The sequence below is a fragment of the Exophiala spinifera genome (assembly GCF_000836115.1).
Source record: "Exophiala spinifera strain CBS 89968 unplaced genomic scaffold supercont1.5, whole genome shotgun sequence".
NCBI lineage: Eukaryota > Fungi > Ascomycota > Eurotiomycetes > Chaetothyriales > Herpotrichiellaceae > Exophiala > Exophiala spinifera.
In genome coordinates, this window is record NW_015622517.1 from 1,477,442 (window position 1) to 1,500,707 (window position 23,266).

General features: G+C 52.6%; 6 protein-coding genes across 6 annotated transcripts; 2 read left to right on the top strand and 4 right to left on the bottom strand.

Annotated features, from left to right (window-relative positions):
• Positions 1-285: 285 nt before the first annotated feature.
• Positions 286-1,068, bottom strand: PV08_07090 (uncharacterized protein; the record flags this gene model as incomplete). The annotated part of the gene is made up of 2 exons (XM_016381422.1): positions 286-817; positions 884-1,068. The coding sequence occupies 2 exons, from the start codon at positions 1,066-1,068 to the stop codon at positions 286-288; spliced, it is 717 nt and encodes a 238-aa protein (XP_016234524.1).
• A 6,392-nt stretch (positions 1,069-7,460) lies between these two features.
• Positions 7,461-8,588, bottom strand: PV08_07091 (uncharacterized protein; the record flags this gene model as incomplete). Its single annotated transcript, XM_016381423.1, has 1 exon — positions 7,461-8,588. One exon carries the CDS (start codon positions 8,586-8,588, stop codon positions 7,461-7,463), a length of 1,128 nt encoding a protein of 375 aa, XP_016234525.1.
• A 4,334-nt stretch (positions 8,589-12,922) lies between these two features.
• PV08_07092 (uncharacterized protein) lies at positions 12,923-13,483 on the bottom strand (the record flags this gene model as incomplete). Its single annotated transcript, XM_016381424.1, has 1 exon — positions 12,923-13,483. The coding sequence occupies one exon, from the start codon at positions 13,481-13,483 to the stop codon at positions 12,923-12,925; it is 561 nt and encodes a 186-aa protein (XP_016234526.1).
• Positions 13,484-15,405: 1,922 nt separating this feature from the next.
• Positions 15,406-16,497, top strand: PV08_07093 (uncharacterized protein; the record flags this gene model as incomplete). Its single annotated transcript, XM_016381425.1, has 1 exon — positions 15,406-16,497. The coding sequence occupies one exon, from the start codon at positions 15,406-15,408 to the stop codon at positions 16,495-16,497; it is 1,092 nt and encodes a 363-aa protein (XP_016234527.1).
• A 479-nt stretch (positions 16,498-16,976) lies between these two features.
• On the bottom strand, positions 16,977-19,078 carry PV08_07094 (uncharacterized protein; the record flags this gene model as incomplete). The annotated part of the gene is made up of 4 exons (XM_016381426.1): positions 16,977-18,385; positions 18,447-18,556; positions 18,614-18,971; positions 19,024-19,078. 4 exons carry the CDS (start codon positions 19,076-19,078, stop codon positions 16,977-16,979), a joined length of 1,932 nt encoding a protein of 643 aa, XP_016234528.1.
• Positions 19,079-20,498: 1,420 nt separating this feature from the next.
• On the top strand, positions 20,499-20,717 carry PV08_07095 (uncharacterized protein; the record flags this gene model as incomplete). The annotated part of the gene is made up of 1 exon (XM_016381427.1): positions 20,499-20,717. One exon carries the CDS (start codon positions 20,499-20,501, stop codon positions 20,715-20,717), a length of 219 nt encoding a protein of 72 aa, XP_016234529.1.
• Positions 20,718-23,266: the final 2,549 nt, after the last annotated feature.

Consider the following 23,266-nt stretch of genomic DNA (forward strand, 5'->3'; position numbering starts at 1 on the left):
GTCGTAGGCACCCTTGTGTGCGTTTTGGGGTTTACCTTTACCCAAGGTGCCCTCGTTACATAATTGGAAGTCACGTCAGGCTGCTTTGAACTCGGAAGCGGAATTACCTTGAACCGCTTAAACCGCCCAGGCTTTTCGTACATGTGTGACATTATTATTCAGTCAGAAGCGTACCTATGTAGTTTCAACCATCCATCGTGAGTGTGACATTCTGGAATAGAAAGGTTACAAAATCTGAACCAACAGCCGAGAGAGTCCATCGCAATTTCCCCCGTGACGCAGAGGCTAGGCCAAAGCCGCCTTTTGTGGCGGCCAGGATAGCCCTGCAAATACGCGCATGTCCACATCGAATATTCTCATGAATATATCTCTCATCTTGTCGTATACCTCTGGAAAAACTTGACCCATCGACAAAGCCATGTGAGGCAAACCCTCGTATATCAACTCTCGCACGAAATGTTTTTTGTTGTATAGTCGCTCACAAAATGCATCAGCCTCTCCGAAAAAGATGTCGCATTCCATGGTCAAGCAGAAGGTTGGAGGTAAAGTGACCTTGCTCAGGATCTCGTCCGGAACCTTCATTGGATTTTGTACCCAACTCTCCCGCCGTGGCCCGTCGGGCAGGTACAGCTGGCGGAAACTCAACGCCGTTTCAACGCCGGTCCAAGGAGCATACTGCCTACGCCTCCATTCACAAGAGTTCTCCGTCGTCAAAGTGTTGTCGAGTTGAGCCGGAGCAACCATGACCAACGCCGCTGGCAATGGAAGACCCAGATTTGCGCGTTGGAGGAGAGTGGTGAGTGCAAGGCTCGCGCCACTACCCATCGAGTTAGCTTTGTGAACGAAGTTGATCATGAAGCCTTTTGAACAGACTCTCACTCACGCCGATGTACCTCCCAGGCATATTGTCCCATTGATTCCCAGACGCCGTTGATTGTCGTAAATCCAATCATACACCGCAAACACATCATTGGTCGGGGTCGGGAAGGGATGCTCTGGAGCACGTCGATACGCCACATTGATCACGCAGCAGCAAAGATCTTGAAAGGCATCGAACAGCGTCAGCATATAGGATTTAGAGGGCCAGCGTCGTCATGGTTATGTACCTTGACAAAGTCTTGATATAACGCCAGCATCACTATTGATGTCGCCCAAAACCATGCCGTCTGGGTCCCGATTAGCTTAAGATTAATTGGCACAGCGGCTGTGGCAAAAGAAGATTTACCCCCAGCGCACCAGACAATCGCCGGAAGAGGGCCGTCCACCTGGTGAGTTCTATGAATCCTGATGTCACAGGCACCCGTGATACCCAAGTCGACCGTTTCGGTGTGGTAGCGTGGACCATCATACCTGGCCAATGTAGAAGATTGATCTCGGAGGCTGGGCTGCCAGGGATGAAATATCCTCATTTGGTGGTATTGGAGCTCGCGCTCATGTATCTCAACATACCTTGGGTCAAGGCGGCACCTCATGTCGTGATGGAGGGGTTGCAACACGCGGTGTCTGACCATGATGCCCAAGTCTTGTTCTTGATCTGGTGAAAAGGGGGTGAGAATATCTTTGTGTGGCTTGAGAGGTGGATGAGGAATGTGATGTCGAAGATCAACAGAAGGGAGGGAGAAGGGTTATGTACTTGAACAGCCGCACGGCTTTGGCAGGTGCCCTGCCACCGACGAACGACTCTCGACGTAGCAACCTTCCGACCTCTTGGGCCTCCCACTCTGTCGACCTGTCCCAATCACTCTGAACCGACCTTTTCGAACTATACTCCCGACCTTTCCTACAGTGGCTGTAGCCGGGTCGAGTAGCACTCGGTTCTGTCAGGATCCATTAATGGCCTGCTGCACGACCCCCTCAGTTGCCATCATAGATGTCGCATCACAGGACAGTATTGGGTACCGACAGCATGGTAACAAATAACAAGATGAAGTCGAATTCAACTTTCTTGGCGAACGCTTTGGATTTAAGTCTATTCTCCAGATGGACCGGTTGTCGAGGAGTCGGCCGAGAGAAGTCGGGATGAATGGCGGATTCTGACAGAGATGGTCCCTGCTCGCTCTCCACTGGTTTGCAGGCTGCAGGGTGATTCTGAATTCATGGGAATCATGTGGCCCTTCAAGCTACCTTCACAAGATGCTTGAACTCTGTTAAGCATGGGCCCCGAGGGTTTGAAACTGCTAGGGCGCCTTAACTTGGCTCCGGTGGCAACCTCGGCCCGTCCTCAGTCTCGCTGCTTGGTGGATGCTACGAGATTCATGACCCTGCGATTGACTGAGTCAGTGTCGTCCCCGTGCTCTCGGATCAGCAATGCCTTTTCCTGGCGCACACTTGCGATCGGCTGTCCATCAAGCTAGCAGCCACAAAGTTGACTCGAGACCATGGTATGTCCTGATTCCCAGAAGGAGCAAAGGTAGTCCCATCCAGCAATGACCAAACAAGGGAAGGAGCGGGGCGACACCGCGCAGCTGATTCACGATCTTTTGAATTTTCAAAAGGACATGCAAGCGGTAAGGAGATATCCGTATGCTCGGCGTGGTAAGTGGTCCGGCGCGTGCTTTCCAAGACCAGGTTGACGCTCCTGACAGCACGTATTCGCTACTCTTTACGAACCCTGATTCCATCTTCACATGATCAGTCCATTCTGCCATCAGCCTCCTCTTTACGGAATGCAAGGCCAGGATAGTGTTGTGCATCTTGTCACTGACTAGTGCAGAAAGCAGATGGTGGGAATTCCGTCGTCCACCGGCCCGAAGGCCCCATCTACCATGGTCTCTCGCTTATCTCCCAGGATTTCAACGGGCGGTGATGGCGGATGACGGCACTAACTCGTCTGCACCGCAGTCAGGTCACGGCTTCAGAATCTCCCTATCACCGAACCGCCGCCTACCAGGGGATCAAGTTGTCACTCGGCCCACACACCCCGTTTTATGGTTGGCGGGTATGTTGTCGCCGTAACCTTGGTCAAAACTCCCTGTCCCCGTCGGCAATGGTTGGTCAGGGATGCGAGCCGCGAAATACCTTGCCCAGGGTGTGAACAATAACCCCTTTGAGCACAGCTCGCCCTCGTACTTCATAATCTCATGTCGTATCCTTCCAAAAGTTTATGCTCGTACCAAACACAAAGCTGAGGGAACTTGCCGTGGGAGACAAACAAGACGACCGCTATCTGTCTACAGTACGAGGCAATACCCACCTTAGGTATTCGAGCGTTTTCTTTCGGGGGAATTACATTTCACAATCCTCAAAGCTCAAAGGCTCTCACCGAGACAGAGACACAATCTGCAGTCGGGTTGCTCAAAAATGCGGGATTCTGTTGTTTCATTGGCTTGTGAAAATGCGGCCATCACTTATCCTAAAGCTAACAAAGAGGAACATGTTTTGGGGACTCGAACATATTGTAGAGCACACCTGCACAGGCGCCACTCAACAGTGATTGATCGCATTTGTATGCACCATCAGACGCAACAACAGCAGCTCACTGAGCTACAAATCACAATCTGACTTTGTAAGTCTTGGCTCAAGGCGTCAAGAAACCTCAGTTGCATACGACGGGCAAAGTGGCTAGCATGTCTTTCTCAGAACTTGCTTTCACGGACTCCGAGCGATACGAGGCCGAAGTCAAGTCATGATCCTTGCTCGCTCTTCGGGGTTAAGAATGGCCTTTCGCCTCGGGGGAACACAACCTCATTCACACCGAGATGCACATGCATTAATTCCGGTCCTCCCTTCTGATATCCATGAACCCGTTGACGCCACAGGCCTGGAGAGCCAATTAGCCTCCAACAGAATATGTCGGCAGAGACAAACTTTAGATGATCCTTTCGATCAAAGCTTTGACCTATAGCGGAAGAACCCACGAGCCACGAGCCTTGCCACTCGAATGACGACTAAACTAGTGTCAACCTGATCTAAGATCATCGAGTTGAGACGGAGTCAGAACTCTATCCCGGCCCCCAGATAATGATCTACCAAGCTAGGCAAGCTGCGGAGTGATGATCACAGTTGTGAAACTCAATCGGAGGCCCAAAGACCGGAAGCCAAAGTGTGTTTGCCGTAGCTCTGATTTTTTTTGGGGCTGACCGACCTACAATAACTACCTGAGTATCGATTCCTTGTGAGTTGGAGAGTGTCCGTGTCTGTCGAAACGGAGTCTACCGACAGAGGCGGACGCAACGTTACAACCGGGCTTTGCACTGCCAAGCTATGCATCCCCGTGGCAGCCTCGAAGCTTTGTTTGGGTCCTACAGTACGGAGGTACTCGTACGTCCTCCGAATACGGGATTTGGAGACCGCGGTCTGTGAGGCCTATTACTTCGAAAGGAGAGAAAGAAGTACAGTGCAGGGCTCCTCCTCGCCCCGGACGCTGCCAGTTCCCTGGCGCCCAGTCGATCGAGAAGTCCCCTGTCGAGAATTAGAAAGCAACGCGAACATCGACACTCACGGATTGGCTGCATCAGAGAGAACTGACAGGGCATTGGACGACCCTGTCCATCAGCCGAGCACGACTTGTTGCCCTCTCGGCGTTGGTCCAGCGCTGTGTACGGAGTACTGTACAGTAGTTAACTAGTACTCGTCCCGACCAGCGACTGCCCAGCGCCCACCACCCTCACCCGCTGCATACTGTAAGACTGCATGGGGGCTTGCATTGCACCGGCACAAAAGGGCGACCCTGAAGCAGCCTGTCCCACGCTAAGATTGCAGCTTGACCAGTCACTCGTAGGTGATAACGCGCCCGGGAGGAGAGAACTTATCTGCCTATGGCCTATGGCTTTGTTGCATCCAGGATCTTCCCCCCTTTCTCTCATGCCCGAGGGCGGCACAGGATGCAAGGGTTGAGCGCCACCCCCTCCTCCCTTCTCCCTCCCTCGCTCGACCATGGGTTTGTTCAGGGTTTTCGCCATTCCCACCTCTCTCCAACCTTTTCCTACCTCAAGTCACCGGTGTCACGTACCTCGTAGTTCTGTAAACTGTCATTTGAACACCGCACTTGGGTGTTAGCGTTTATGAGTGCTTGGTGTTTTTTGGGCCTGGGTAGCACACACCGTAGCGCAGGTACCTCAGCTTCAATGGACGTGCTCCATGTTCCAGCCAGACTCCATCACCCGTAGGATACTCCATAGCACTTACAGTAGGCTTGAGTTGTTGGCCATTATCCACACACATACAAACTGGCACCACACCACAAGGCTCGTGCCGTTTCGGGTCGTAGCCGCAGTCCGAGTTCCTCCACTGTAGTACTGTAATAAAGTAATAGGTACGGTGGAATACCTCTTATCACAGCAGCGCCAACCCCGGCCGATGACACCAATACCGACAGACACGGACGCAAACACCCCCACCCCCCCAAGTAACCCCTACGCACCCCAAACGAGCCCCTTAAGCAAAGTCCTCCAGAGAGACTCATGGACACTTCTCTAGCCACCCACCTGGGGACCCCCGAGGGAGGGGCTCTCCCCCTAAGGTAATCCCTCCCGTAGACACTCCCCCAAGGACATTCCCTAGACACTTCCTTAACTAACTAGGGCTTCCCCCGAGACACTCCATTAGTTCAAGTAGTTAGTTACCTGAGACTCTCCCCTAAACAAAGCCCACAAACAACCCCTTTAGTTGGAGACGCCTCTAGACGCTCTCCCAAGCACCCTTCTTAAGTACTTCTCCCGACCACCTCCTAACTATAGTTGAAGTAGGTCTATAAAGTACGCCCACACATAAGCCCATAAGCGACGCCTACAGGCGCGCCCGTAACTCTCTCTCTCTCTCTCTCTCTCTCTCTCTCTCTGCCCCCCTTACGGAGTACCTACTGACGGTTTATCGGCACCCCTGGAGGAGAAACTAACTAATCTTCCTCTAACTAGTTAGTACCTACCTAATTAGATAGTCGCTTTTCCCTCTGAAAAATATTCCCTGGTGCTAAGTTACCTAGGTAGGTAGTGTACTCCGTACCGTGTGCGTCGATTACTCCACGTTATCTATTGGAGGGTACCCTCACCGGCCCTAAGTTACAGAGCCTGCCGTGCCTATCGAAACAGGTGTCGAGGCCTGTAAGCCTCCGCCTGAGGTTGTGCACCAGGGCTCCTGAAAATCTATCTATAGGTTGTCCTTACAGGGCAACCAAGGTGGGTTTCTTAAGTTTGTTAGGTACTCACGGCGGCTGAATATTTAGGCCCTCTCTAGGTAAGTTGGGTGCCTCACCAGCCCCATCCCAAGTCTACAACCCCCCTTCGTGGATAAGACGCCCTCGCCCATTCATCAACATTCTCTTGAGCCCCGGATGTCTTGACTAGCGGAAGGAGAGCACAAGACTAATGTCGTTGTGGATGTGGTTTGTGCTCTGGAAATCATTGGTGGGAGTCAAACTCCGTCACGGTACAGCTAGCTCTACATACCTGACTTAGCTCTCCTTAGTTCTCCAGTGTAGAGCCGTTTTGACATTCTGGCCCTCGGCGACTGAGGGACCGACCCTCTCGTGAAGGAGGACGAGCGGCCTACGGAAAGAACACCACCAGCCATAGCAGGAAGTGCACTTCCGGTCTCCAGGTAGGAGAGTTCGATGGCTTTAAAAGAACGCCGTCCCTCTCTCAATTCTGGTAGACACGAACGACTTCGCTCCACCCTTCAAGTCATGAGTCGTTCTTACGGACAGAGGATTGTTCAATGGACTACCAGCATATGTTAGGTATATTGTACCGATAGCTACTCACAAGTGCTATGTCTCAGTGAAAAGGTCCTGACATTCACTTGTTCAGGCCAAACAAGGTGACAAAAAGGGAAAACACCAAGTAACTTTCTCGCAGAAAACCGAAAATGACTTGCAACGCAGTCAGTGCATACACGTGCTGGTTGTAGTCTATCGCAAAAAACCACACAACCAGAGGCACCTCGTGTACCGTAATGCGCAGGGAAATGCAAAAATCGTTCCGCCATTATGATCCGGACAAAGAGCCGACATGAAGCAAGGACCGAAGAGACATACCGAAATCAGCCACCCCAAGGACATACGGAACAGAGTCACAAAGAGAAACTCCCACGGGATTCCAGAGACATGCCGGTAGCGGAACGTGAAAGGAAACACCGAAAGCAGTCATTACCGACAGAGCGGGTTTGCTGTGTAACCTCAGCGCGAAAGACCAAAACGGAGCCGCCCAGAAAGGATATGTCGAGATGATACCGGAACCCGCGGCCGAAAGGACTGGACTTGTCGAATTGAGAGATCGAAATTAGCCACCAAAGGGAGATGTTGACATATTCCACGTCAATAGGAGATACCGAAAAAGCCCAGCTTAATGACAGGTGTGGACAGCCCAGGATGATGTTGAGAAAGAGGAGGTCATGATGATTCACTGATGGGCCAAGGCGACGGTAGACCGCCCGCAGCAGCGGAATTGTGATGAAGACAATACTGGGAGTCACTTGTTTTGAAACTCATCGCCGAGCCCGCCGCAAGGTCACAGTCCCCTACTTCATCTGCGTATCAGCCACGGAGGTAAATCCGAATCCGAATCGTCATCGAGATAATCAAAGGCACGGAAATCTTGGTCTGATTCTGAATCACCGCTGGAGGAAGAAGCATGCTCTGGGGTGCCAAGATGGTCAAGAACGACTTCCACGTCCCCGAGCAGGGTAGGATTTCCTACGGACAGATCCATACTGTGATCATCAGAGTCCGAATCCCCGTCAGCTCCTGATTGACTGGCATCGTCCTCCTCTCCGCTCGATCGGTTGACCCATGGAGGTCCGAGAGGATTGTGAGGGTTCACGTATTCCTCGGTCGTCAAACGTCGTGCTCGCTCCTCGGTGGTCCCGATATCCTCGGCATACTCCCAAGTCAGGTCGGTACCGACAAGTTGCGCCACTGGCCACTCTTCGTTGTCCTGAAAGCGCGTCTTGGTTAACGCGTAAAGTGACATTTGCGGATTCGACGCCTGAAAGATGACCACATGTGGGAGCGTCTTCTGCTTCGGGTCTTGCGCCCAGTGGATGATCTTGCCTTTTACCTTGCAGCCGCAAATGTCGAGCTCACGGATGCGGAAGGTCTGCAGGAGTAGCTTGATGGAGAAAATCCTGACCGGGTCCCGTTCCCCCAAGGCAAACTCGAGGAGCAGTTCGACGGCGTATTCAATGGCCTGGAATTCCGATCGGAACTCCTGCGAGTTCCACCCGTCAATCATGGTCCACTTGGCGAAGTAGTAGTAGGCGTAGATCGGGTGTAGGTGGAGTGAGTCGCTAATGCCCCAGATCAGCCACGACAAGGTCGACGGGTACGTGACCAGGGCCGGCCTCCGAGTCCCGGGTGCAAACGAGATCCTGAACCCGTCCGCGGTGGACGGGAATCTCGACAGGTTCAAGAGGTCCTCGACCAACTCTTCTGGGTGCTCTGCTGGTTCAACTGGAAAAAGTGTGTGCTGGTCGAGAAGATGCCGTGGAGGGTTCACAAGGAATCGGGAAGTAATGCGGTTGTGGTTCGCCGGATAGTAGTGTAAATACATATTCTCCAAAGCCCGCCTTTCCTCAACTGGAATGTCCGGAGGTCGGGTCGCCATCATGCGCTGTATGGGGTGCGGCCGTCCGGCTGGTCGGTCGTCGGACATGATGGAGGCAGGTGATGGGCTGGGAGGCTGGCGATTGAAAGAATTAGTGGGTTTTCATGCGTCGGTCTTGAGTGGATTTGGACAAGCCAGGTAAGACGGCTCTGAGAAAGACTGGGCTACGTGCCGTGGATGGTCCAATGATTTATAGTCACACAGCACCATTCTTTCCCGCTTGCAGCCTGATTGGGACAGCAAGTGTGTGCCTCGCCGACATTGGCATCGGCGACCGCCTAATTCCCATAAGGGCCGCATATGTGGACAGGATGTCGCCAAAGGTGGACGGTCACTACATTAGCAGCCTGGGGTATCAAATCAACTTCCGGAATACAAGCGCCCCGAGATCCATGAGGCCATCACGGTCAGTGCGTGGTCCAGACGCGGGTGCCCCGTCAGCATGCGTCCGTGATGACCGACGATGGCACAGCGGTGAAGGGCCTGGGTCGCGTCCTCGCGATGAGGAAGCCAGGTGGCGTCGCGTGTCATGTATGTCTGTGGATGGGCGGGATCGAAAGCTCAAGTTCGGATGAGTCTCGAAACCAGAGGAGCGATGAAGATAAATGGTCGAGTAATGCGGCTGAGGGTACGAGTGCCCGGGGGAGTCGGTAGGTGGGTGGTGCATCCGTACAGAGTCCCCACAGTACCTCCCTGGCCTGACATCCCTTAGGGTACCTTGGGTATCTACCCTATGCCTAAAACCCGTATCACAGTCCGATTCCTACCTCGGGTACCTACAGGTACCTATAAGCACAGTATGTACTTGTATCGCCTGGTATTGTAGGACTGAATTCAACTCAAGCAACCATTTGACGAGATGCTGCTGTTTGATTGGCCGCCCTCTCACGGGGCTACGGCATCGGTCACACTGACAGCAAAAAGAACAAGATAATTTGGACCATGTCCAAAATCCTTGGGAGTGCGTAAAACTGCATCAACAGTGCAGCCGCAATTACACTGTACTTACACTGTAAACAGTACGTATTGACTTTTCCAGTGGACGCAGCGCCAAGTCAGAGTCAGAGTGTTGAACGGGCTGAGTTGCAGGAACCTCCCGCCGTCGACGTCCTTGCAACTCAATTATTCCAAGCCCAACACCCTCGACACTCCTGTTAAAAAACCTTGACAGGTTTCTACCTGTTGCCCAATAACTCGCTTCTGTTTACTGCACTATGGACTTCACCTTTCTCCTCTCCTTCCGCAAAGCGTAATGCTAACTCTTTACACCTGGGCCGGGGTCGCCGATAGCCAAGGGCAGATTCCGATTTGGTGGTCAAAGGCCTTGACATGGGGGCGTTGGTCTCGGAACGGTATGCGACCTAACTGACCAGGTCATTTCGCACAGAGCGAAAGACCTTACTACGACTGCCGGAGGATGGCTGTTTATGGAATGCGATATCGACCGCCTCAATCAGTTCGCGCTCTGGAAAATCTCTTCCCTATACCCCTAGGCAGGAGAGACCACTCTGCACCTCGTGCGACTCAATCCGAAGCGGGCATCAGTGCCCATGAAAACCCCGGGTGTGAGTCGCATCCTTGCAAATAGAATTGTACAGCAAGGGGTCACCGGACAGGATAAGAAGGGATCTCATCAGGAGGAGGAGGAGGAGGAGACTGTTCAGTCAGCAAAATTATGGGACTGTATCGTCATGTACCGTCTCCTCTCGTGTTAATGTAATGCATATCTCACTGTATCGCTATGCACCACAACTGAAGAACTCGATACCTTGTTGTCTGCCAAAAAACACAATCTCCAATGGGCCCCCTCTTACACTAAGTAGTAACAGGCCAGTTCCTAGCTCCACGTTCTCAAGTCGCAGTATTTCACCTTCCTGCCCAGAAAGGGGGGCTGTCAAAGACTTCTTCACACCTCATCTCTCTCTCTCTCTCTTGAACCTCTTAAAATGACCAATCAGGATAGACCAGAGGCGGCTCATTATTCCACAATTGTTTAGTCTCGACCGTTCCAGGTGTTGTGATATACCCCGAGTACATAGGTGAAAAACCCCCTGGAAGAACCATAACTGCACGTACTCTGAGGTATGGACTTATCTTGGTGCAGGTCATCCTGTTGCTCCACGAATTGAGCTCTGTAATTTGTCCTGACCCCGATCCCGCAGAGTTAATCAGTTGGCATTGACAGATACCCATATCTGGCCCACCCGATATGCTTTTGTGTGTTTGAAAGTTGAGTTGGTCAGCCGTCTTACTCGACTTGAACGGCGGGCTTGTGTAAATCTTGTCCACGTCCTTGATACCTATCTGCTCGGTAGAGAAGACATGATTATTGAGGGTGACACTGGCAGCGATCTTCGTGCCTTGGCCAACATGGCTACAGTAGACATAAAGCCTATAGTAAGATGTTCTTTCTTGGTCTGGGGTGGTCCAATAGTCGCAAATAGAGCCATATACTACAAAGGTGTTGAGAGTCGTTGAGTTTGGAGGTACTGGTGCCGGGGCGATTGGAGACGCCGGGGCGGCTTGAATTAACTTGGGGAAAAGCGCGGCCACAAGTATTGTGATGAGACTTGAAAATCGAGATAAAGCCTTCATGATGCTGTCAATAGATGTCTATATTGTGGTAATTGAAAAGGTGGATAGCTCCCTGAAGAAATCACAGAAGCTAATGAGATGATGAGATCTATTTATCTTGACTCAAAACCTTGAGCAAATCTGCCCAGCTTTTTAGAGCGCATTATATTGAACTCCCCGAATCAAGTAGAACTAAAATAAGAAGAGGGTAAACCGTAAAACGCACACAAGGGTGCCTACTACGCACGCACTGGGATAACCTTCCTAAGTTAGTATATAAGAATTTTCACCTCCCCCCCCTCTCAGGAGCGCCTATTTAGAGCCTACACTTTAGGCATCACCACCTATATTTTAGGCGTTATTATCTACATTTTAGGCATCATCTCTACATTTTAGGTAGCACCATCTAAAGTTCAAGTCTCATTTAGCTATCAAGCACTATACCTATGGATTCATCAGTTCTAATCATGTTCTCTTTGACTCATCCCCTTTAACTGTTGAGGTGATGAGATTGTCTCTACTCTGTTGTTTTGATTGTCTCTACGTCACTTATCGTCAAGGCCTAGGCATGGATCAAATAATTAGGCGTGCCTAAAGCTGTGTCAAGATAGACACTAACCGACTATATGGGGATGCGTGCGTAACAGACACCCTTGTGTGTGTTTTAGGGTTTACCTAAGAAGAGACAACATTTCTCATCCTGGAAGGTACAGCATCAGGCTTAATAAATACATGTAATTAAGAAGACGAGTGAAGGTCTAGACCCTTGAGCCCCTTGAGACTCTTAGCAAGGACCCGCGGTTTTGGGCTTGTCGTGCTGTATTCCGTATATGGCGCTCCAAAAGGCGCACTATTTGCCTTGGGAATGGTTAAATGCTTTAGTCTGTATCCAGAATAGATCTGAGTTTCCCAACTTGAAGCGAAACAATGGAGTAAGTACTCCATACTGCACAGACGCTACCGGTAGCTTACCCGTTGTGTACCTTGTGCTCCACAACTGAAGCAAGCAAGGACCATCTTTGGCGGGCGTGGTTGACGCGCACAGCTCTAAGTTACAGATTACTACAACGGTGATAGATCGCATCGTGGGGGGCAACCGGTGAAAGCCTTAATTTGACCTGCTCAACCGTGTTCGTAGATTTGCACGGCGGAGGTACAAGATCACGTATTGACCTTGGGAATGCCGAGGTACCCACGGAGTATCTGTTGGAGAGCTGGAGAGCTGGAGAGCTGGAGAGCTGGAGCCAGGACTCGGGACTGTCAACTCCGAGTCGTCGAGGGCCGAGTTCGTACATACTCCCAATTAATGGCAGGCAAACAACAAGGATGATGGGATGGCGAGGAAAGCGAGAACGCGGATACACGGACAAAACGAGGTCTGCAATCCTTGCATTGGAAATCTCAGTACCGATACCATGCATGATTCGGGGCTCCATGTCAACCTTTTGGCGAACCTGGTGAACGAACCATCACTTATCAGCCTTGGTGACAGGGACTGTTCCAGACTCCCTCCTTCATGGTGGCTTCTCTTGGTTGTCCAATCGCGATGCCAATTTCATTTTCAGCTCCAACTCGTCTGAGCAAATCAACCAAAGACTTGTAGCTTTCGACAGGATGACAACCATGCAACCCCCGGCCTCCCAAGCATTGCATTGATGTTTGACCACCTCATGGGCTGGTGTCGTGCTCGAGGAAAAATAGTGTCAGATATTCCACAGTGACCAACACCAAGGTGCGTCTGCACGACCGGCCACTACGATGCAACGTCAATTGCCTTGACAAATCGATTCCACGACGGATCCTGTCAATCAATGGCCACCCTGGTCGAGGCTGGTCTCCTGTCCGTCGAGAGAATGGCTGTCACCGTCGCTGGTAGTCCGTCTCATCTGCTCCCCTTCATCGACACGACGCTTCAGCATTTCTCGCTCCTTGATCCACTCAAGTTCAGCCCGGGCCCAAGCGACTCCACAGTTCCAGTAGAGCCGACAATGGAACTGTGCGTCGGCCAACATTGCCTCGAGAACACCCTTCTGATGTTTCAGCTCGGCGTTTTCCTTTGCGAGCTCGACAAGGTCGCCTCGAATTTCCTGGAGCTGCTTCGAGGACAGCATCGTTACCATGCATGTCGGCTTTCCCTCGTCTTCTCTCTCGAGTCCCGCCGGAGCATCGTATCCTGGAGCCTTGCTGTTGAGTGCAGATCCATGTCCGTGTCCGTGTCCGTTCTCCTGTGCTGGTTCCACTCCTCCTTCCTCCTCTTTCTCGCCCCCGAGTCGGTTGGCGGAGGGTTGTTCTGAGAATGCGCCCGCGGGTCCACCGTCCAATGTTATGGCGCTCGATGCTGCGGGTCGAAGCGTCGGAAGGCCCTTCATGCCGCGGGAAGCGAAGATCGACTACTCACTCAATGTCCACGTTAGCAATCAATTCAGCCAGCCAGCCCATTGCTTTGCTCGTTCTCTCCTTGCCGAGCAATTATTGCTCCACCGCAGAGGAGCCTTAGACTTGCTGAGAAGGAGAAATTGGACTCATACTCTGTCACCGTCATCAGCGATCATCCCCTCTCTCTTGTGCTCCAGCATGATGCTGCAAAGGTTATTGGTCAACGAGAGCGCTTGCCTGGGTGGGTTTTCGCTTGTATCAGCGTGTGGTGTTGCCACGATCGGTCCACGCGATCGGTTACTATCCCTTCAGGCTTCCACTCCCGCAACACTTTCGCGTCTCCAGCACTTCACCATAGGCAGTGAGTGACGCCGCCGAGCATCGACGCGTTTGGGCATCCATCCGCGTAGCCGCGCCATTCCTGCACCTAGAAATGCCGCGAACATCACGCAACAAGCTCCCCCCCTCTGGCTGACGGTGAGCGCCCCAAAGGCACGAATTGAGTTACGTCTCACTGCCTCAGAGACATCACTTCTCTACGCCGCCTTTGGAAAGTGCATAACACAAAAGTACCATCTTCGAGAGCAACTAACCCCAAACCTTAAGCTGATTGCCGAGCCTCTCCAGTGCTAATTCCAGCGTCAGCACCAGCTGTAGTGACCAACTACCTACGGAACGCTTCAACCGACACCTTGTAACACGTGTCAGTCATGATGTCCCTACCCAGGTACTTCATTTGCTCGAGCCATGAACTCGTTTCGCAGCCAGCAGTATGGCCAAGTGACGGTCGCTATCGTAGCTCGCTTTCCAAAGGCCCAAGCATACACTTGCATGTAGAAGTGAGTTTGCAAGTCCTACGGTCACGCATGCGTGACGTCACCAGCGCACACTGCGTGTCATGTATGCAACACACAAGAGCAGCCGACGTATAGGGGTCAAACATCCCACATATGAATCCAACAGTCTGACCTCGATAACTTCGAGATCAGGTTCCTGTCAATTCTTATAGGTAAGGCAAAAGGAGTGCAAAAACCTCTTTCCGATTGGGGCCCTTTCCCAGAAAGACAATTCTTCAAGTGAAGCGCTGAAGCACGCACTCGAGCATGCAGACTTTGCAAAAAGCATGAAAATGGCAGGGGGGCGCAAACAAGAAACGTTCACTTCGACAGCCCGCAACACGCGAAGCACTTGGGGCCGTCTCGCTTGACGGAGTATCTCACAGCTCTCATCCTTTCGACACTCACAGTATACCCAAGTCATCATACGGGGTCAACTGGGAGGAACGACAAAGTCACACTGCAGGGGATCGCTGAAGACGTGATTGATTCAGTGGTGGACGATGGGACAGACCAACCAATCCAACTTGACATCTTTCGTCCAGGGTCCGCCAACAGTGTACGCGACAGGAGAGGAGATTTCAGATCGCTTGTGTCCACTGTCTTTTCCAGACCCCGAGAGCAACATGCTCAAGGGAAGCCATCGCAGACTTGGGCGTTTCGAGGTCGGAATTTCGACACGACAAGAGGATACTTCATTTCCGTCTCTGGACCTGAGCGTAGCCCTGGGCCTCGCCACTTCAACCTGAGATGCTTCCGCACGTGACTGAGCAAGGTGGTACTCGAGCCTGAGAAACGTATCAATCGCGCCAACATCTGGGGGCCAGGGCGGCCTTTTTCCCGGCACGCGGCTGTAACTAGTCGCCAATTCATCGCCTCAGCCTAACTTAGTGACCTAGCCTACAGCACCCATAACTTGGGAGGTCACAAAAGTTCCCTTTTCTCTAAATTGGTTTAGTCTGAGTAAGCTTCGCCATCATCTTACTCCCCCGTAGCGAATTGGTCAGGGTACATGGAGGCCGAAATGTTACATATTATAGGTTTCTGCTTGAGCTACACCGAGACGTGCCGTCGTCGAAATGCGGCTCCTCAACACCGAAACCTGCCAATTTCAAAACTTCTTTGACGGCAACGCCCCCTTTTACGCAATCTTATCCCACCGCTGGGACGACGTAGAAGCTACGTACCAGGAGTTCGAGTCCGCTACGACCAAGGCGGGACCGGGATTCAAGAAGGTTCTGGACTGCTGTGCATACGCCCGTGCTCAGGGGCTGAAATGGGTATGGATCGATACGTGCTGCATCGATAAGACGAGCAGCGCGGAGTTGTCTGAGGCGATCAATTCAATGTTCAGGTGGTACAACAATGCCGTAGAGTGCTACGTCCACCTGAAGGACGTCGGCGAGAGCACGTGGAAAGAGGAGCTCGGGACGAGTGAGTGGTGGGAGAGGGGCTGGACCCTTCAGGAGTTGTTGGCGCCCGGGAAAGTCGTGTTTCTGGACAAGGCGTGGAAGGTGATCGGAGGGCGGGAGGAGCTGGCGGGTGAGATCGCGAGGATCACGGGGATCCCGGAGAGGTTTTTGGACGGGAGGGAGGAGCTGGGAGGTGCGAGTGTGGCCATGAGGTTCTCTTGGGCGGCAAGGAGGCAGACGAGCAGGGTCGAGGACCGGGCGTACAGTCTGATGGGACTCTTTGGCGTCAACATGCCCATGCTGTACGGAGAGGGGCGGAATGCGTTCTTGAGGCTTCAGCTCGAGATCCTCAAGCTTTCGGACGACGAGTCGATATTTGCCTGGAGGAGAGACACGGATCCCGGGGCGTCCGGGCACGGGATGCTCGCGCGCAGACTGGAATATTTCAGGGAATCCGGGGACATTGTGAGGAGGCCAAAGAGAACCGACCGGCCGCCTTATTCGATGACGCACAAAGGCTTGAAGCTGCAGTTGCCGCGGTCGACCGTGGAAGGGACGACCCGGATCGTGTTGCCGCTCGACTGTGTGGACGGCGACAACGTCGGGCCTCTGGCCATCGTTTTGTACAAGCCTCACGCGGGATTCTGGGCACGACTCGACAGCCATGAGCTCAGGCAAGCTCCGTCAGAGCATCTTTGGACCAGGCGCGACTGTGTGTATCCGAACAGGGCGACCATCTACGTGAGAGAGGAGCACTGATTGCTCGCCCGCCAGCAGGCAGTCCTCGAGTCGTACATTCATTCATTGTTTACTGGCTGAGAGTCGCTTCTCATATGCCCGCCCGTCCTGCTTTTGCCGTCGCGAGCATCTGTGTTCGACTGCCCTTTGCTTCCGGCAAGCGTCACTCGCGATGGCGACCGAGAGAAGGAGACGACGTCGGCTCCCGAGCCAGGTCCCGTTCTGCTGATGTCGCGAAGCTGGCACCGTCTGGAGCTCGACGTCTCTTCTCAGATACCTGTCTCCCGTCTGGCGCCCCTGCTCGAGCTGCTGACTGCGGCGTATCTCGCACCTTTCTGCCAGTTCACGCCGCTCTTTCTATATCCTACGATGTTGCCTTTCTCGCAACTGAGCCCTTGCTAGCAATTCGCGGTCCCGCTCTATCTCCATCTCAAGTCTTGCCAGAATCTCCCTCTGCTCTTCTTTTCTGTTATCCTGCTGCCTTTGCATCTCAGTTCTTGCTACCTTCTGTCGTTCTCTACGTCTCCATTCCTCCTCCCTCTGCCGTATTCTCCATTCCTCGGCCTCCTCCCCTCCTCCAGCGCTATTCTCCATTCGTCCTCCCTCTGCCTTATTCTCCGTTTCTCCGCCTCCTCCGCCTCCTCCAGCGCTATTCTCCATTCATCCTCCCTCTGCCTTGTTCGTGTCTCAAGTCGTGCTAGAATCTCCTGGTGCTCTCTTAGTTTCCTTTCATGCTCCTGCCTTCCTGTCTCAATTCTTGCTAGCTCCCGCGGCGTTCTTAGTATCCTCTCATCCTCCTGCTTTATTCGTGTGTCGAGTCTGGCCACTGTAGTCTCGCGCTCTTCTCCGAGTCTGGAGAGGGCCCCCCTTCCAGATGGCGCCTGGTTTCTCGATGGCCTTCTCGATGGCGTCTCAAGTCTGGTCGTCAGCGTGGTACGCTCAGCTCTCCCTGGTGTCTCATTCACGTGCCCAATACCATTTTCCCACGCATATCTCATTGGGATATCCCTATTCGGGCGATCCGAGGCAGTTGGAGTTGCCGATCCAGCGTGAGCGTCTCCAGAATTTCTGTTCCTCACCACGACCTGATGCAAGCGCGATTCCAAATCAGCTTTCTCTCGGTTCCATTTTCGCTCCATCTTGCGAAATTGTTCGTCTTTCTCTGCTGCCAGCTTGGCGAGGTTTATCTTCAATGCTTCCATCTCCTTCGTCCGCTGGTCGATCCTCGCCTCAAGAGCTGCTCTGTCTTGCTTGATCGTCTCCTGCCATTCCTTGTCCTTTTCGTTTAAAGCATATTCCATGTCCAATTTCAGCTTCTTCAGCGTCTCTTCAGCTTTCCTTCGTTCCTCGATTATCTCACGCTGCAACTCCTGGCCGGCGGCCGTTTCGAAAAGACTTCGCTTTTCATCGACCATCTGTCTCTGGATCTTGAGCGTCACACTGTCGTGCCGGCTGACCAGATTAGAGACTATTCTCAGCGCTGAAGCCTCACTGCCATCATGCTTCTCGACTCTGCTTCCACGTTCGATCATTCCGCCCCAGAACTCCTTTGTCGTTTCGAGCTCTTTGACTCGTCCTCGGCCCACCTCTTCACTTACACTATTGCCTTCTCCGTGAGTCCAGTGTGTAGTTGCAAGGATCACGGATCTCAGCTCGTCTTGTCCGCACAATTCCTTGAATAGTCTCAGATTTCGGAGCGCGGAACCCTGCATTCGCACATCGGTAATGCGGTGGAGATAAATAATTCCTGCCAGCTGCATGTGCTGAGTATATGCTCTAGCAAGCCAGTATGCTATATCTCCCAGAACTTCAGTATCAGAGCGATTGGTGTCATCAAATCCCGGGGTGTCGATCAGCCAAATGCGAACACCTCCAAGGTTGAAATGATACACGCCTACATTTGTTGTGCCTGTTATGTAGTCGTCTTCTCAGTAAAAGGCTTTCTTTCTAGAAACATGAGACAGACTTACAAGATTTCTGGCCATGGCCAATTTCGATGTCTTGTTCACATAGCAAGGAGATGAACGTGCTCTTTCCAGCCCCAGTAACTCCCATGACTGCAATGATGATATCGCGTCTCCTGGAAGAGCAAACATTGTAAGTCGAGATGAACAACAGAAGGATATCGCAGGCCTACATAAATTGGATCTCATGAAGTTGAGCGCCGCTAGAGTCATCGTCCTCCGTCTCTGTGGTATCGTTGAGATCATCCCCTTGCTCGTAATCCCGTGCAACCTTGACTTCCTGAACGTCGACATCATTGTCACTTAGCCGCTCAGTGGGAGAGGCAACGCGGACAACATCCCAATCCTCCATTGTGGGACTGTCGTCGGAGAGCTCATCAAGAGACCTAGAAACTTCGACGTCTTCTTTTGCTCCAGAGGCTGGCTCTTGAGATGCTGTAGAGCTCCGCAGCTGAGATAACAGCCAGCCTGCTGGCGTGAGAGCACTGTCTCTAGCAAAGCGGCTGAGTCTAGAAAATGTCCCAGGTGGAACTATGTTCATTCAGTCCTCGCGCTGTAAAAAAGGTACCAAGCTCGTTCTTACTTCTGGACGTGTCCTCCTCATAGGAAGAACGTTCGGGCCAAATTGGACTGGCCATGATTTGTCGTCGAGGAGGTGAGAAGGCTTCCTGCGAGTACTCCAAGCAAAAGCAGCACTATAGAAGCAAATCCATTCCTGTGTCTTTGAAAGGGGAATGCGTAGTATGTTGAGAATTCCACGGGAGACAGAAAGAGTAGCAACGTAGGAAAGCGTCGACATGGCGCAGTTCATCCATATCTTCTTAGGGCAGTGCCGACACTGGCAAGCCAGGCGCAGAAGTTGGGGCAGTGCAGGCCTGCATGACGGACGCCCAAAAGTCCCAGACCTTTTGTCGCCTGAAACGACCAATCGCCTCCGCCAACCACTTACTGGCCTGATCGCTAAGCCACTAGGTACTGCGCCGATAAGAAGATCGCAGAAGGATAGGCAAGCAGGGCGAACCGAGCTTGAGGGCCGAGCTCTTCAAAAGGTGCCATGAGCTGGCAGGCATTCAAGCATACATGACCTTAGAGTTAGCACTCGCCCAGAGCGGCCCAAAGGGTGAGTGACAAACAGATCCGACTATTATCCGCCCCTACAATAGGTACCTTCTCCTATAATTTAGTATGGAAGGAGACTTCCTCCTAAAGAGCATCAGAACATGGGCTCTGCTTTGAGTTTGGTACGCTTCGCTTTGCTTTACGAACCGTGTCGTCGCCTCCCGACAAGGATTCAACAACCGTATCGCAGTGTGTTCCACGCCGCAGTCCGATCGTGATCTTCGTTGCAGCATTGAGGAGGCTTGAGCGGTGTTTGATGAGCCCGAACAGGTCCAAGCCCGCCAGCGCCGCCATTTCAGGCCATTGTCTGACTCTCATTCAGATCAGAATGTTGTCATAGCAAGTGTAGTGCCTCCGTGGTCAACAAGCAAAGATTCCTCCTTTTTTGTCTGGTCTGTATCGCACGTCGACCTTCAGCTCAGGCTGCAAGTTCCAGTCCTGTGCCTGAGATCCGTCCGAGGACCTGGAGGGCGATCTCTGGACGGGTATTGTCCTGTCGAGCGGAGAAGAGATCATGTCGGGTAAAGGAGACCGTATCGGGGAATCCCCTCCTCTTTGACCAAAATTGCGCTGCGCTGCGGTGTGCTCTGTTCCGGTCCGCGCCATACGCACCGCCATTCTCAGCCACTGGTGCTCGTACTTGTACCGGCGCTCGGTTTGAGGGCTTGGGTGATTGTTGCAGAGGGCGTGCCGACATTCTGGGCGGGTATTTCGACGACGTTGGGACCGAAATTTGAAGCTTGGTCAAGTTCCCTGCATTCAAGGCGTTTGGTCAGAATGGCAAGTCCCTCAACAGTACGAGACAGCTGTGTCGGGAGGGAAGGGAGAGTCACATACCTCTTCTTCAGCTTCTCCAGCTCTAATTCCTCAAAGGCCGGCTTGAAGATGGTGTAGCCTTTTCCGCACCCAAAGTTAGCCACCAGTCACTCGCTGATCACGATGCTCGACGCGAGCTGGAGATTCATTACCATTGAGCACCCCGAAGCCGATGACCAGAGCCCAGCCGATAAACCTGTGAGCACTCATACTCGTGTCTCTGCCGTGTTCAACAGGCGCAGTCTGGTCTCCAGGAGCGTTTTCATGGAACTTTGCAAGTCGCCGAATTATTCTGTCAAGCCGATTTTCCGCCAATGGAAATTATTCGGCCCACAAACGTAGCCTCAGATGTGAGAAGTCTGTCACCATCATGTCAAGTTATTTATTACACAGAATTCCCATCACCGCCGGCGCGAATCTCGAAAGACTGCCGGAGATGGACACCTGCATCTGCGTCACTGAAGAAATATACGAGTAGAAGTTATTACTGTCACGACTCTACCAAGTCCTCGGCCATGGGTAAACACAAAGCAAAGATGCGAGCGCCGCGTGCTTCCTTTGCGAATTCATGCCCCAGAGGTCCAGAGAGACTGTGCCGTCTTGCGGCAGTTGTTCTGCATCCTGGTGGAAGCATACATCACGGCAATGTACTACCGTAGCGGATGCTGCGCCAGACGTCTTGCAAGACCCCGGGCCGACGATATCACAATAGCACAATAGCCTTCTCTAAGAACTTACGTCTCCCTCGCTTGCTCGTCATTTTGAGCTGGGCGGCTTGCTGTATGGGCCATGTTCGGGCGGCCATCCGCTGTAGCCAGCGCTCCGTTCCTCGCAGGAACCATGATTCAAGCATTGATCGTGCCCGACGCTCCTATTTGCACGTACCAACGTTAACATGGTATCCTCCTCTATTGGACTGGGGATGTGCTCGTTTTGACACTGTTGGTCAACATGTTCGGCATTCGGATCCTCCGGCGCGTGGGAAACCTATCGACGGTGCTCTATGTGTGCATATTCGTCACACTGGTTGTGGTCGTCTCCTCGCAGGCCAAAACCTCGATGCCCTTTTGTCTTTGGCGATTTCAAGAATCGAAAGTGGTAGGGCCAGCAAGGTTATGGCAAGCTGAGCTCCGCGCGACGTGCTTGTCGGTTACGACGGTGCGACTAGACGATTTACCTGAGCAAAGGAAATGACCGATGCGGCAGTGGGTGCATTTCGAGATATGATCACCACAGTCATCGTCGTAGCGACTCTCAACACCATCCCCCTTGTCATATCACATAACAAGGACAGGACACCTTGGGCACTCGCTCGGGACTCTGCTCTGCCCTGCTCTTGCTGGATCTCCCGTGCACCTGGCGCCCGCTAAGTCCGTGACCACACTACGCCATGCAGGTAGAGCTCAACACGAACCGCAGCAGACAGTGCGCTCTCGTCCCGATCTCGGTCCGGCCCTGAGTACAGCTTGAGCTACACCACCGCAGCATGCTCTTGAAGGCGAGAACCCGCCATGCCCAGCAAAGTTTGCTTGCACACGAGTAGCCTTTCGAGTATGGCACATGTGGCAATAGCCATTTACGACCTGGGCGAAGCTGGGCTTTCAATTATATATACATAAGATGGGAGTGGATGAGGGTGGTGTCATTTTGATTGGGTCGAGGGTTTTGGCGGCTGATGTTCGTTGCCGACCGATGATCGTGATTGTCCAAGACAGGTGGGTTAGGCATGGGCAGGACCCGAATCACCTGAAGACGCGGCATTCCTCCGAGCACAGACGCTGCAGCATTGCAAGGCTGAGTTCAGGTTCTTGGAGGACTACAAGGATGTTCCGACTCGGGGGACCTACGTCGAGGGCAGAGGGTGGCCAGCAGAGCAAGGTTGGGGACCTGAAGGGTAAACAACATCACACCTGGCGTGTTTTGGTCTGGAATGGACTGTCGACGGCGAGGACCGGGAACGTGTATGATAACAGAGGTGAAGTCAAAGGGGTATGTATGATTTGGTATTTTCCAACTATCAAAATCAAGTTGACGGTGGCGACAGTACGAGCAACCCTGGAGGAAGTGTGCCAATGCTTGAACTCGGAACAGACGTGAAGACAAGTACTCTTGGTCTGGGAATTCAAGTCCATCAAAATCCATTCAGAAGGATCGCCACGAGGCATCGAAGCTGCATCTCGACGTGGAGGTTTGGGCGGTGCTCCATGAGCAGTCGTGTAAGTAATGACATGCTTCACTCCCGCCAACCCCCAGGAAAGACGTCTCTACGAAACTCTTCACACTTCAGGATGTGTTGAGTTGACCGTCGACCCGTACGCCAGTAAAGCCTCATCCTGGCCAGCGGTTTGGTACCATTCGTTTCATCTCAAGCTCTGGAAAGTTCAGCCTTCACAAGCCAGCTCGAAAGTGGAACCGTCCATCTATTTCCTTATCCTTGTAGCCACTGACTCACAACTTGGGTACCTAGTTTTGTGCCGTCCACCTTTTGGGCAAGTCTCCCACACATTTCATCACGGAACCAAAGCAGCTCTCTATTTGGGGCACAGTTGTCAAATAGTGGCTGTGTACGCGTCCAGTCCCAAGCTCCTGTAAAGGTGGGTGTGTACATGCCAGAGACGGTATGGTGTTCATGGGTTGCTTCCGACGTCGAATCCAGCCTAGCCTCTGGGGGTGGAGAAAGTGGGAGGTAGCTTCGGTACATCAACGGGAACAGGGTTCCGTGGCTGATGTGTGAGGAGGAAGGATTGCTCAGAAACCGACCGGGCTGTCCTTTCGAGCTATGTGTGACCTGCGTGCTCCGGCGGCAGCAGCTGGCGATTCGGAGACGTCGCTTGGTTCCACGAGAATGACATGCTGCGGGAGGGAGACCTCTTTCGAGAGGATCCAAGCTA